The sequence below is a fragment of the Macrobrachium nipponense genome, chromosome 31 (genome assembly GCF_015104395.2).
Source record: "Macrobrachium nipponense isolate FS-2020 chromosome 31, ASM1510439v2, whole genome shotgun sequence".
Lineage (NCBI taxonomy): Eukaryota > Metazoa > Arthropoda > Malacostraca > Decapoda > Palaemonidae > Macrobrachium > Macrobrachium nipponense.
In genome coordinates this window covers 11,346,791-11,362,152 of record NC_061093.1, presented here as the reverse complement: position 1 = coordinate 11,362,152, position 15,362 = coordinate 11,346,791, and the positions used below count along the sequence as shown (strand labels likewise).

General features: G+C 35.2%; 1 protein-coding gene across 1 annotated transcript in view; it reads left to right on the top strand.

Moving 5' to 3' along the window:
- LOC135206760 (peroxisomal multifunctional enzyme type 2-like) overlaps window positions 1-15,362 on the top strand; it is a 198,689-nt gene that overhangs the window by 61,033 nt on the left and 122,294 nt on the right. Inside the window, exons 7-9 of the mRNA XM_064238256.1 lie at window positions 3,191-3,259; window positions 3,711-3,789; window positions 11,561-11,721. Of these exons, the coding sequence (XP_064094326.1) occupies window positions 3,191-3,259; window positions 3,711-3,789; window positions 11,561-11,721 (309 nt within the window). The remainder of the gene's footprint in view (window positions 1-3,190; window positions 3,260-3,710; window positions 3,790-11,560; window positions 11,722-15,362) is intronic.

The window sequence follows — 15,362 nt, the reverse complement described above, 5'->3', positions numbered from 1 at the left end:
TATATAATTTTAAGGATTGTAGTCTTTCCCAGTAGTCAAGGTCTTTAACTTCTTCTATTCTAGCTGTAAAGGACCTTTGTACACTCTCTATGCAATATCCTTTGATAGTGTACCACCAATCATATTGCAATATTCAAGTGACTACGAACATATGTTTTATAAAAGCATAATCATGTTGTTCAGCTTTTCTTGTTTGAAGTGCCGTAACAACATTCCCATTTTTGCTTTACATTTGCCAACAGATTGCTATTTGATCATTGCATAACATGTTCCTATTCATCATCACACCAAGGTCTTTTAACTGCTTCCTTATTTGTGATTGTCTCATTATTAGGTCCCCTATATGCATATACTTTGCTTTCTCTGTCTCCATAATTTATTGATTCAAACTTTATCAGAGTTAAATACCATCCTATTTACCTCTGCCCAATCATATACTTTGTTAAGGTCTCTTTGTAGAGCGTTCCTATCTTCATCACAAGTAATTTCTCTACTTATTCTTGTGTCATCTGCGAAAACTACTCACTACCGAATCCTAACATTACTGTCTATGTCTTCAATCATAATAACAAACAGTATTGCAGCTAACACCGTACCTTGTGCACACCGGATATTACCTTGGCTTCATCCGATTTCTCGTCGTTGCAATAACTATCTGTTTTCTGTTGTGTAAAAATTCTTTTAACCATCTTCCTACTTTATCCACGATATTGTGGTTTTCTAATTTTCTTCGCTAATATATTATGGTCTACTTTGTCAAAAGCTTTTGCAAAGTCTAAATAAACCACATCTGTTTCATTTCCGCTTTTCATATTTTGAATATGTTCTCACGGTTGGACTAACAGTTGGGTTTGTGTTACTTTTTCCGGTACGAAACCATGTTGTCCTTTATTAAACAAATTATTTTTTATTAAATGTTTCATAATATTTTTCTTCATTACCCTTTCATACACTTTCATAATATGTGATGTTAGACTCACAGGCCTATAATTACTTGCCTCTAGTCTTGATCCACTTTTGAAAGTAGGGGTAATATATGCTAATTTGTGCTCATCATAAATCTTGCCTGTATCTACACTGTGTCTTAATAATATTGCAAGTGGCTTTGCGATAGAATGAACTACTTTCTTTAACAAAAATAGCAGGCAATCCATCCGGCCCTGCAGCAGCTCCATTTTTAATTTCATTAATAGCCTGCACAATATCAGCTTCATTAATATATATGTCAGCTAAATATTCACTATTTTCATCTTAATTCATATCATTATCTTCATTATCTATTCTAGGGAGGGGTGAATTCTCTCTTATATCGTTCTGCCAATATGTTGCAAATTTCCTTTTTCATTCGTTAATCTCCCTTCAATTCTTAGAGGGCCTATTTCTATTCTTCTTTTATTCATCTTCTTTGCATATGAGTATATAGTTTGGATTTTGCTTGATATTAATAGGGTTTTTTCTTCCAAGTCCGTTTTCACTTTCTTTTGATTGTATAATCTTTTGTTCTGCATTTCTATCTTACTTTTAGTTCTATAACTTTCCATGCATTTTTTCTTTTGCAAGACCTTTTTTCCACTTTCTGATTTTCTGGAACAAGATCCTTCTGTCTCTTGGTATGCATGACTGATGTTTTTACTTTTCTTCTTCGGTATATATTTATCCACTATTTTCTCAATAATTCTTTTATTAATAAATCTCCGTATTTACCTTTATGTCATCACTTACGAAAATGTTATCCCAATCTTTGTTTAATTCTTCATTTTATTTCTGACCATTTTATATTTTTACTGTAGAAAGTTGTATTTCCATATCCTTCCCACTTTTTCATTTCTTGCTTATCTCTGTTTTCACTTGCTTTGGAATGGACTGTTAATTCTATGACATTATGGTCTGAAATACTCGCATTATAAACTATTATTTCTTTACATAATTCATCTCGTCACAAATACTAGATCTAAAGTATTTTCTTTCTGTTGGCAGGTGATTTATTTGTTGAATGTGTATTCTAGTAGCATATCTAATAGCTTTTCGAATTGCTTCTTATCTTCTGCACTACTATTACTCTCTTTTTTATATATGTATAGTACATCACAATCTCCTATTCGTTCTTTCCAGTCTACGAAAGGAAAGTTGAAGTCTCCAGATAGGAGAATAGTCCAGTCCTTGTGATTTCTACATATATCATCCAATTTTTCTATTATTAAGTCAAACTCTTTAGTATTAGGAGGTCTATATATTACTATGACAACGGCAGAAATTAAGGATGCTCTAGCTGCTTTTCATAAGGTGCAATCATTTGTAGAAAAGAGACACCCTGAAAAGGCTTACACAGGTCGTATGTTTGCGCAGTTCGATGACGTTTGCCTGAGTCGTTTCAGGAACATTGTGAAAAGTAGGCAGAAGCAATCTTCCTTGTGAAAAGTAGGCAGAAGCAATCTTCCTTGTGAAAAGTAGGCAGAAGCAATCTTCCTTGGATAGTTAATTTTTAAAGAGACCTTTTGTAGGAGTAAGCAAAAAGGAAGATCCAACTGATACTATGAAAAAACAGAAAGTTGAAGTGGTGAAGAAATTGAAATTGTAAAAATCAAAAAAAGGCAAAAAAAAAAGTGTTTGGTAAAGTTTAGTTTATGTTTCCTGACATTTGTTAATGTTTTTCGTAAAGTTAAGTGTACGTACTACGTAACAAGTTTTCTGCCGTTTGTCCTCCTCTGTCTCCAATTTCGGAGATAGCCTCACTCGAAAGGTAAGGTTTCACATTTTACTATATACATATCTACATGTACGTACAATATTTCTTGTATACCATGTACACTAATACACGTTATTTACAGGTACTATGTAGTACATATTAGTAGTACATAGTATTAAGTTAGGTAGTGAATGGTCCAAATTGTTGTATTTCATTGTTTATTGGTCAATTTTTCTTTATAATAAAATTTACTGGGGTGTTTTAGGGCATGGAACGAATTAGGCAATTTACTTGTAAAATGCGGTTCAAATACGAAAAGCTCAGGTTACGAAGGCCACCTTGGAACGGATTAATTTCGTATGTCAAGGTACCACTGTAGTTCATATCTTTGATTAATTGTTTAGTATTCTGTAAATTATGTTGAATTCCATTGACCTTCTGGGCTGTTTACATATTTTTATCATGGTTTTGACACTTTAATTAGTAACATATGTTTTGTTTCAGGGACTACAAGAGCTGAGCACTGAACCAGCAGTTACATCAAATCCAACATCAGCCTCAGCTTCACAGGGAGTAACGGCCCTGTAGGTAGCAGTTGTGTGCTTGGCTGATAGGATAATTTAGCATAAAGTTGACCCTCACCATTCACAGTGATTTGCTCCAGTTAATATAATTCAAAGTCAAAACTGCTTATTGTTAGAGGCCCCTGATGTAATCAAGTACATGCAGTGAACAAGTGCTGTATTGTTACTATGTACATCTAAAATACACTGTATGTGTATGCAATAAGATCAAGTTATGAAAGGAGCACAAAATGTTGATGCAATATTTGTAGGGTAAGCACAAAATCTGTGAATAATGCTGAAGTTTGAATGGCCATTGTTACTTGTATTCACAAGCTAAATCCTTACATAGGATTTGTATGTTAGGAAAAATACAAATTATATTTTTAAAATTCTTTATTTTGATTAAAGCCATGTTAATACATTTAACAGTTTTTCCATTTCCATATTCTCATTTTCAGTTGTCTGCTCGTGGGGTAACTGTACCACCGTCAAGCTTCACATATAGTCCTGATCAGCTGATTCTCTATGCTCTTGGAGGTAAATTTCTTCTTGTTCTGTCAACTACTGATGTGTCAGAAATTCAGTGTAATAATAGTGCACTCACCACCCTACTTAGGGACATTCATAGATACGAAAAGACGGGGTCGCAATTAAAATTGTTTTTCCAATTTAACTCATTCTTTGATAAATTCCCATAATCTATATTCCCTCTTCCCATAGAAAATGTATAGTATATAGTATTTTTGTCAATAGATGGCAGTCTGCATTGTTTACTCTGTGAACTTCCAATGCTGTATGCTGCTCCTGCAAAATTCTCTCAAAGTTCATAACTTTCAAAGCATAAAAAAATTAGAAATTTTTAATGTTGCCCGAATCTAAATCTTATTTTCTTCTTTTTACCTTTCAACATCCAAATCTTATCTAAACCTTATTTTCAATTTTCTTCATTTTACCTTTCTAACATCTTTATGATAGTGCATGATTTTAAAGTATGTGTACAGTGAAAATGTATAATTATGGCTCCGAGTTAACTCTGGAATGTAAACATCAACAAAAATTATGCACTATTATGAACAATTCAAGATGCAAACTGCCATCCAGAACATTATTTGTTCATAACTTGGGTAGTAACTGTAATATCTTTTATAGTACCTATATGTACTGTATATAATTTGTATCTCTTGAGTTGAAGATTCTACATCCAAAACTTTTGTCAGAATTCATCTCAACTTTTTGGCAACATTTAATAAGGAGTAAAGTATGCAAGGTTAATAATATACAGTCATACCTCATGCATTTACATTTCTGGATTTGCAAATTCACATTCCTGAATTTTCATTGGAACCTAACTAATTTGCTTCTGTGAATTTTTCACAGATTTGAGAACGTTTTGCTCTCTCTCTCTCTTTCTCTAGTAATTAGCTTGCTCACATCTTTATGTAATTTTAAATTGATTGAATACCTGTACCCTCTGCATACAGTACATACATATTTTCTTTTATGATTGAATTTTACCTTCATTATATGACTTCTCTGAGTTTATCTTCCTGACAATGCAAAATAAAGCGGCAGCCAATGAATTGATATAAGGGTAACATTAGTATACCATACTGTAAATGCACTAGTGTGGTGAATTAGGTGCTACTATACTTCATTTTTACGTCAACCATTAATTTCCTTTTCAAGGGAAATGTATTAAGCTAACTTTTAAAATTGAATTAAAGTGCTTTGGGAACATGATTTGGGTTAAAATTTGGGTTTAAACTCTAGAAATAAGCATTTATTAGCACTTCAAGTGACTCATACCAAACATTTGCGATTCCTCTTGATCTGGGACGAGTTCTGGAACCTAAGCTCGCGAATGTTCAAGGTATTACTGTATTAACATTGAGATATGGTAACACTGGAATAAATTCAAGTTCTAGAGATTTATCTTTGAATAGTGGTTCACGGTGATAGGTTTCTGTTTCCTGATATTAGCAGTCATGACTTGGACCACTGACAGATGGTTTCGTTTGTCGATTTTGTGTAAGATATTGTAACAGGACTTTTGCCATCACAATTGCTCCCTGGTCCTCTTTTCCTGCTGAGAGCAGCCAGATGAGCTGAACAGCAGCAACTATGTACAGTAAATGTTCCACGCTGTCTAACTTCTCAGTTCCAGAGGTCTTTTATTTCTTTCAACATTGGACTGTGTAACAGTCTCCGTGAGGATGTTGTGCAATTAGAACATCAAAAGTTTCAGCAAAGATGCAGTATATAATTACCCCAAAACAATTTACAGTGTACTTGTATATTTATCTTCCTACTGTATTTCCTGTTATCTTCTGTCATTTCTATTGCCCCTGTGGACTTGTTCCATATGAATAGGATTTATCCTCTGAATAATAATAATAATGATAATAATAATTAGGGAGTATAGACCTTCTCTAAGGGCAGTAACATTAAAAATAATAGCTGTTTTTACGGCATTCAACTTAAATAGTCTTCTCTATTCCTTGTAATGTCTTTTCATCAGTGTGTAGCTGGTGTATCAGATTTCCAAAGGTAATAAAAGGTTTTCTTGTTATTTCAGTTTGATTACCTTTTGATGTTTCAAACATGCTCTGTGATTATTTTCAAAGAGTGAATGGATTGACATACAAGTTACATGAGTATATATAGCAAGTGGTGGTGGGTTTACAGTTAACAAGTCAGTTATTAAGCTGTTCTTTTGGTTAGTCACGAGTTTGTGACGCACTCGGTCCTGGAGGTGTTGAGATCTGGGCCTATTGGGTGTGGGTATTTCGGAGTGGCTGTTATTTGGGATTAAAGATAATTCAGGGAATGTGACTCCTGTATCCAGTACTCTCTCTCTCTCTCTCTCTCTCTCTCTCTTCTTCTTCTTCTTCTTCCTCTTCTTGTGTGTGTCACTCTTTCTTGTCAGTGTCTGGCATATGCTGGTTTCTTGTATTTCTCCTAATGATGGTAGGGAGAAATTGGGTTTCCTTCACCATGTTGATGCTTGGTTTCTTTACCATGATATGTAGTGCCTCGAGAAGCCGTTGGCATCGGCGGTCCATTGCCTGGTCTATGTTTTGGTGCTTTTTACAAGTTCTCTTTCTGGCCTTCTTTGATGTGTTTGTGTGTAGTGATTAAAAATAGCTCCTTCTTTGAGAAGACAGGAGAGACACTTGGAGGTTTGGTAGTGGTCATCCCAATGTATAAGTGTGGCATCTTTCCACTGGGTATGTAAATTCATAGAAGACGCTACCTCTCTTTAAAGGCATTTCTTGGGGGCGCTAGGTTGTTTTTAAGGAATACCTGGCTGGTTTTTATATTTTTATAATATATTATCTGATTAATCTTATCGCCTTCTGCAGTAGGGGTTACATTTTCATTTATTATGTTCTAAGAACCCTTTCATCTACAAATTTTTAATGCACGTAGTTCCTGTAATATAGTTTTACAAACTTTCTATGGTTGTTATCGGTGTCCATCATAACAACCATAGTAAGGTCATAACTATATTACAGGAACTACATCCATAAAAAATATGTAGAAGATGAGAAGGTCCTTAGAAAAATAATAAATGAAAATGTAACCCGTACTGCAGAAGGCGACAAGATTAATCTGATGTGTTATATAAAAATGAAAACCAGCCAAAAGGTGGAGTTACTGAAGAAATTAGAAAAAGGAACATTTGTAAAGAGTTTGTGTGAATACATGACTTGGATCATTCACTGTATGCTTAAGGGGAGCGTTTGACGAAAAAATTGAAGAATAAAAAATTTCCCTGATATTTCACGTACGGACTCTTACACCTCTCGACCATAATCTCAGAAAATTTTATGAGTTAGTATAAGCCAAAACTGGAACCTACTATCATTCAGGAAATTACATTTTTCATGTAATATAATGATAACTCCAGTATATCGGTAGTAATTTCAATTTAGCTATCAAAGAAGTATAGTAGTATCTAACTGCAGTTAAGTATAGGGCAACTCTTATGGCAACTATGTATATCCTTAGGAGGTGCCTGGGGAAGGTTTTACTCAGTCACAGCTGAGAACGCTCCCTTGTCATTTCGCTGAGCTTTTTTTTTTACTTTGCAAGTCAATTTTTGTTATTTCTCTTGGCTTTTGAATACTTCTTTGTTCAGAGTAAACCATGCCAAGAACAAGGAAATGTAAACATCTGCATTCCATAAGAGAAAGAAAGAAAAGACGACATGAAGATGATGGTACTGACAGTTAGTGGTACCAGCAAATGGGGGGTGGAAGAAGGAAAATATTAATACAGACCTTTTTGCTATACATAACCTAAACCATGCCCAAATATGAATACAGACCTTTTCGCTATACATAACCTAAACCATGCCCAAAATTTCAAACTGATTCATTAAAAAAACGTGAGTTATTAATGGAAAACAATTTTTTCAAATGCTCCCCTTAAAGAAACAAAAGCAGTATATTTTTAAGTATTTTGCTGAAAAAAAAATACCAGAAAACATTGAAAGGTGCCAGGAGTTCAGAATTAGGCAGTGCACTTATGATGAAGTGACTTAAGCTCCGATGTACAGATAGCATAGACCCCTTAAATAGAAGGACTGGTATCCTCTATGCTCGGTATCTGGAACTTGGGTCCCAAGTCCCAAGTTGGAACTTGGGTCCCACCCACAATTTGTGTCAAATACATGATAGAACCTTCATTCTGGTGTCTTAAGGGGTTTTGAAGGGCGAAGAGTTCATTTGTCATACTTTTAACCTCCTACGATGTCATCTGAAGGTCATTTAAAGGTCAAATCTAGGTCATTTAAAGGTCAAATCTCATAAAAAACACAAAATCATACAGAATATTGTATATTCTCTCAATTAAAGCAATGGAAAACACACCTTAAGTTACCCCTGTCACTGAATTAAAATCCATATATAAACAGTTAAGCCTGGAGAAACAACAGGAACATGTCTAAGGCAAACAATATAGTTATTCTAGAAACAAAATCATTGAAAAAAACATTCCATAATATAAATAACATTAGGTACTGTTTAGTTTTTAGCAGATAGTTTTTCTTTTCTTCTCAAGCAGCCAAGGTGTCTTTCTTTATCACTGTTGTCTAGCACAAATGCTTTCAAAATAATGTTTTGACAGAGTAAGGCATGCTCCTTGAATTGCAACCATTGGACTATCGATACAAGATAAAGTTTGGCTGAGATGAGCTCGGGCAGCAATGCAAGTTGCACTTCATCAAAAAGTTTATAGGCTGAGTGTACAAAATGCACTGTTGAGAGTAGAGGTACAGTTAGTCCACCTCTGCTTAAGTTTGTGAGAAACTGAATTAATATGATGGTCGTCGTTATCTTCAGTTTCGACACTCAAAATATTACCTTGAAATTTGTGTTCCAGATATCCAGCTAGAAAAATAATTTTATGTTTGATACTGTCATTAGATTGAACTAGGTCTTCAGTGTTAGCAATAGTGATGTCAAAATGATAATCATCAATGCAAATGCTAGAGGTACAAGGCACATCATTAGACTGGTGCTGGCGTAGACTCGTATTTCAAAAGTGCATGGAGGTTCTTGGGTTGCTGCAGCTGCCTTGATATCTACAATTGTTCAAATGTAGAAATTACCCCCATTGCGTTGTCTGGCTTGGCCAAAGAACTTTTCAAGGGCCTCATCAGCAAACACACCAGGTAGCACATAGGTGAACTTGTACTGAGTCAATAGCCACTCTGCAGCCTCAATGTTGGCTCTTGTAGACAGCACCAATGCCTCTGCAGTTTGCTTTGTGAGCTTTTGCGTCCGACCTCGACCACCTGACCATGCACAAGAGGATAAAACATCACAAGTTTCATTAAGTTTCTTGAAAGTAGTGCAATTATTGGTCCATGGTTGACGACAATCATCACGCATGTTAATACCGGAATACCGATCTTTCACATTCATCATGTGGAACCAATCAGTGATCAGCTTAACAAAAATTATGGTGCCCTCGCTAATGCCAAGTTTATCCTTTAGAGTTGAAAAAAGGGCAAGCAAACAGTTTTGTCATTGAAGATTTGACAAACAAAAGGCACGCTTTGTCTCTGCAAAGGCTTTGGGTACACAGCTGTGTATGTGATCTGGTTAGACGGATGCTGTTTCTCCTGTCTTCATCGTACAGTGCTTCTATGTCCTTCCATCGTGCCAACATATGTTTTTCCATCTTTTATGAAAGAAAGTTCCTTATCCTGAACGGTTAACCAGTTATTTCTTACATGAAAGAATGAACATAGTCAAAAACAAGGAAAGCATGAGAATTTATAGCATTTATGAAAGCTTTACCAGGACCACCTAATTTACCATAAACTGCAACGTTTGTGTTGCAATTATCACCTACACAAGAAATTATAGTACCACCAGCATCGCTAACCGCTACTAGAGCTTCTACCAGAATTTCCTTGAGTTGATCTGAATTAAGTTTTGCAACAGGGTAAATGCGTAGTATATATTTAGGGCCACCAAAATGGCAGACAACTTCAATTACTAAAGCATGTGTTGCGAGAACTTCAGTATCACAAGAACCATTTGAGTGTAACCAACAACACGACCACCTGAGTACCTAAGTGTTTCTGTGAGCTTCACTTCATCAAAAAGAATGTTGACAAGACGCTGCTGAGGTTTAAGTTTTTGAAAAAAGTTGCTCTAAGTTTTTATCATGTAGACTACAGGAGAGAAGTTTTTTCAACAGTTCCACTCTAGGTAAAACAACTGAACCAGACTTTGTAGCATTTTATATGCAGCTGGTGAAATGTTATGGAGTTCGGCACCAAGAACATAAAGATTTCTGTCAAAGCGACGGCCTTCTGGATGAAGTGAGTAATAACTGTAACTGAGAATGAAGAAACTGAAAATGAGGCGAATCAGAACAACTCATATGGCTCAATTCCTGTACTGCACTTTTCAGATAGTCTGCATCTTTGAACTCATACTCGTTATGCATGACATAATTTATCAAACTGGGACCATTTACTGAGAAGGCTATTCTTTTGCAGACAACCACTTTAGAAAAATATGTCTTAGGTATTTCCTTTCCATTTTTCTCAACGCATTTAAGATACAAAAACCCAAATGACGATTTCACATGTTGCAAATGGAGAAATTGGATAACGGAACGGCCCTTTGCATCAGTTTTAGAATGTAAATATCATCACTATCACAAACAATACGATAATCCTTTGAGATATGCTCCTGGATGTCATTACAAATGAATAAAAGTCACCGATCTTATCCACAACTTCATTTCGGAGTCTTTCGTTTTCAGCTCGGGTCTCTGCTGAAGCAGTTGTAATTCTGGGTGCTGAGGGGGACCTGCTTTAAGCATGACTTTGAAACTCCAGGGAAAATGGATGGTGGATGACTTGGTCTTTTCCCTCCTTTAACTGTAATCCATTCAGTCAAAATGATGAGCACAGGCATAGATCTGCTTCAGCTGTAGCAAACTGGAACGCTCATTTGGCATAGCATCGATCCAACGGTTTCGTTCCACTTCATCAGTTGGAAATGATACTACTTTGGTGTATGGTTCATCCCTGTAATTTCCTCGACATCCGTAGACATTACACTTCTTAGGCATTGTGCGTTGTTAGTAGAAACCCCTGAAACAAAATTAAATAAATTATATCAATTATGGTCTAAGACAGTTTTGGCAATTAGTTTATCAATATGTTGCTAGATTACATTCCTTTTTCGACTAAAACATAAACTCCTTAAATAGGCCCATTTTATGACTAACATACGACACTAAAAGTGAATAAATGTAAAAATTGTTTACATACATTCAAATCATTGTTTACATACATTCAAATAATTGTTTACATACATACAAATCATTGTTTACATACAGTGAACATATTACATCATAAAATAGTGGGACCCAAGTTTCGCAACCCGAGAGTGCAAGATACTAGTCCTTCTATTTAAGGGGTCTATGACAGATAGTGTAAACATTTCCCTTAAGATGCTTATGGTGCAGGCCAGAATTTTACATAACTAAACCAAACATATGACTGATTATTTGCAAGCTTTGTTCTACCTTTGATAACACAGCAATGTAAATGTGGAAAATTGTGGAATGAGCTGGCAAGACTGTGTTTACATATTTTTGTTTTGTTTAGGGGCATGTCATCCTGCATTTTCTGTGGTCTGGCAATGACCTAATTCCAAGGGTGTTGGATTTAAGAGGTTAAACTGTAGTAGTAGTAATAGAAGGGATATTTATTGTAAATATAGTATACATCATAAATGTAAGAATGTTAAAGATAGATTCTTATTTTTTTTCACAGTTGGTGTTTCAAGACAGGATGAAGATGCTCTCAAATTCTTGTATGAGAATGATGAAGATTTTTCAGCACTTCCTACTTTTGCTGTCATTCCATCACAGTCAGTGTTGTTTGGGGGAAAACTTTGGCATCAAATGAGTGGTTATACTCCCAACTTGGCTAAGGTAAATGCAAATAAATTTAGACGTAAAACTTGTTTACTAACTCTCCATTCTCCATGTAGCATTTTGCACAAAACTTTTTTGTGTAACAGCCTACATTATGATGGTGTTGAGAATTATGTATTATACGGGTCAAGGTGAGGAACGACCAACAGGCAGTCATCACCTGCTCTTGCTCTCTTACCAGGTAAGGATACAACAGGCTTTTTACCAATTCTAACAGGATTTTATGTTTCAAATTCATCATTCTTACTAACTGTGTTTGAAGATGTGTCCATTTATCCCAACACTAATCAATGTGGGATTCAGCTTTGTAATTACTTGGTAATTACCTATGTGGAAATGGTATTTTCATAATAAAATTAAGGTTCACAGATACTTACCAAGTACTAATTATAGATTGGAGCCCTCCCTCCTCCCCTCTAATGAACATTAAGCACAAAAGAAGTAATTTTCTCTGTGTTGTTGTGTTCCCTGGTAGAGGGCAGGGTGGTGGCCTACACCAAAAACAAATAAATCACTCTGCAAATTTGAAATTTTAGATGCTGTGCAGGCAGAAAAGTATAGCTGTATAATTACTAGTTAAGTGTACATGAAACCTAATTTTATTATGAAAATACCATATTCCTGTGCAGGTTAAATAAACAAACTATTTATCATTTAAGATGAAAAGATAATTTATCATTGATTTTAGGGCCACCTTGTTTCTTCAAAATGAAGTACTATTTTAATACATAACAAACAGTTTCCTTGGCCTGAGAGTGAAATGTTGGCAGTAGGGAGATTTGTTTTGCTTTGGTTATACCTTAGGCTATCCATACTTTTTAGTGACACTGGTTGTCGGAGTTGACCACCGTTGCTATTCTTTTTCATCAAGCTGCCCTTTAAAATGCTCTCGCTGATCATGTGTCAGTGAAACTGAGGATTGGCAGCGGCGCCCAAAAATTATGCTGTATGTCTTGTTCTGGTGAAAATAAATGAAAATATGTGAAGTCAAATATGTTTCAATATTATCTTTAAATGAATAACAGTTTTTTTTTAATTTCATTAAAGGCAGCTTTAACAAGGCAAAGCTTTTAATCGTTACCATGAAACATAAGACAACGAACAAATTCCTTACTCGCCCCACCATAGCGAGTGCTTGAAAGACTATAGATAGTTATCTTATGACATGACAGCAGACGAGCACCTGATTAGCAACCGTCATCTTTTAGGTTAAGCATTGTAATCAAAGGAAATACCAAATTTCGGTGTTATTCGAAAGAATTATGAACCATATCACAAAAAATAGCAAGCAGGGACAATTCATAAACATAGGATTGATTACATTGAAACTTGTAAATAACAAAGACCCATACAAGTTGACGCCTGAACAAGGAGTTCTGACATGGATTTGCTGCCTGCAGTTACGTATCCAGATATCATGAACTATTTGGTAAATGATGTAAGCCACTGCATATTGGACCAGCTCAAGGCCTACAAATCTCTAGAGGCTTACAAGTATGTATTTTGTATCTGGCTGGGTGATGGATCTTAACGCACCAGAGTGGCAGTTTACTGATGTAAAAATAGGGATTATTCCCTTTGTTGCGCTCTGAGACGCAATTTAATAAATATCCCTCTATAGATTTAAGTGGAGAATGCAATTTTTAACACATGAAATATTGTAGTTCATGTGAATGTTGATATTGTAGAAATCCAATAGGTAAAATGTTACACCAATAAGGTTTTTTTTGTCACTTTTAGAGACTGATGTCATTGAATTTTCCAGGGTTTTTTAAAACTTTAATTTCTTGTGTGAATTTTGGACTTTGTGGTCAATTGTTGTAAAGTTGATTTCCTTTTGTAAGTTGTACATTGGCAGGAGTCCACCTTTCAGTTTGTGTATTTTGTTAGATTTACAAAGTTTACTTTTGTAACAAAATTGTAAAACCCAACCTGATCTTGTTGGACCTTCACCTTAATGTTTGCTAATACCGCCCTCCAGGCTAGATCATTATAGTCCCATCCCATCCAGGACATAGACCTACCCAGTCGGGGGAAATTTTCAAAAACACTAGCCATTTTTCTTCACGATCCACTACTTCAAGATTTAAAGATTTGACCAAAATAACTTCCTAGCAGCTCTGAATCATCCATCGTTTGACAGAGAACATAGTGGCTGTTAATGAATTATTTTGTGAAATATTCATGTCTTAGGCTTCTTTAATTATTCACCAATATCATAATAAAGCTCATCACAAATGAAGTCATCTGATCATTTTTGTGTGTCTTGACAGTTGAAAATTCGTCCTACTTATCCTGGAAATCCACGGTGCTCTCCTTCTTTTACTAGTCTCTGGAGTTTTTTTCTCCTTGTTTTCTCATAACAACAGGGACTGAGTAGTACGATTGGGCTGTCTCTGTTTGACCTATTGTGGCACCGAAACAAACTGCAGTGTTCACCAATATTTAAAAGGATTAATGGTAATATCATTGCAAATTTCTGAAAAATTGTTCTTATTATGATTGCGTTCATCACTTTTGCTCAACACAGCTGACCTACAACATGGCTGACTTCGGTGTTTACATCCGGGCCTGATTCTGGATAGAAAACTCTATAGTATTTACGCACCATTCAAATTTCGTTTTCTGTAGATTATTATACTATGCTAGGATGTGCTTGCAGTAGAGCAAATTTAATTTTCAGTAGATTTTACAGGCTAGACTTTCAAACAAGATTTCCAAACTTATGGCTTATGTAAGAGTTCATAACCATCTCTTATAATTTATAACCGCTTACTATTGAGAGACATCACTTACCAAAAAAAAAAAACTGGCATTGATAACATTGACTATGGACTAACAGCCAAGTCAAGAAACAGTGTTTTTAATTTTGAAGGATTTTAGTTTACCATGTATGTATTAGTTTACCCTTGTATACCTGTTTTACATTTGTTTTATGTGCAAAAATAGAAATAATAATCCCAGTAATAATCCGTTTCTCCTAACAATTAACAAATTTTTCTCCTGATTAGTCTTTCCAAAGTGGGCCACAATCAGCTGATTTTGAGAATGTAAACATTAGCCTAATCTACTTAAATGCATATGGCAGATGGTCCGTTTTTTTTATATTATGATGATAATGTTTACCATTCTCTCTATTCTTAAATAAAGCTGTAATAGTCTATTTGGCTTATGATACTGGATGTTGTAAGTGTAATACCCACCCCAGGCCAATAGTACACACACACACACACACACACACACATTGTATCTTGCGTATGGTAATACAACATGGTAACAAGTAATAAGAAAGTTGTTATATAATCTTATATATGTATAAAGCTGCTGGTCGGACTATGTACTATGTTTGCACGTATGTATATGTGTATGTTTGCTATAGACAGCCAAACTACTTGACCATATTGAACCAATGTCAGACCATGTATGTAGATTTTTTAGTGGATGGTTTTTAGCTGGGTGCCGTTTTGATGTGGATATCTGGCCATGCTAAATTCTTTATGAATATTTATAGAGAAATAAGAAAGCATTATTCTGATGGAACTTTTCACAAAGATTCCTAATTTGCTCTTACTTTTCTTTTGTGATGACATTAGGGGATGGTTTTAGCCAGGTGTCGTTTGATCCGAATATCCATCAGA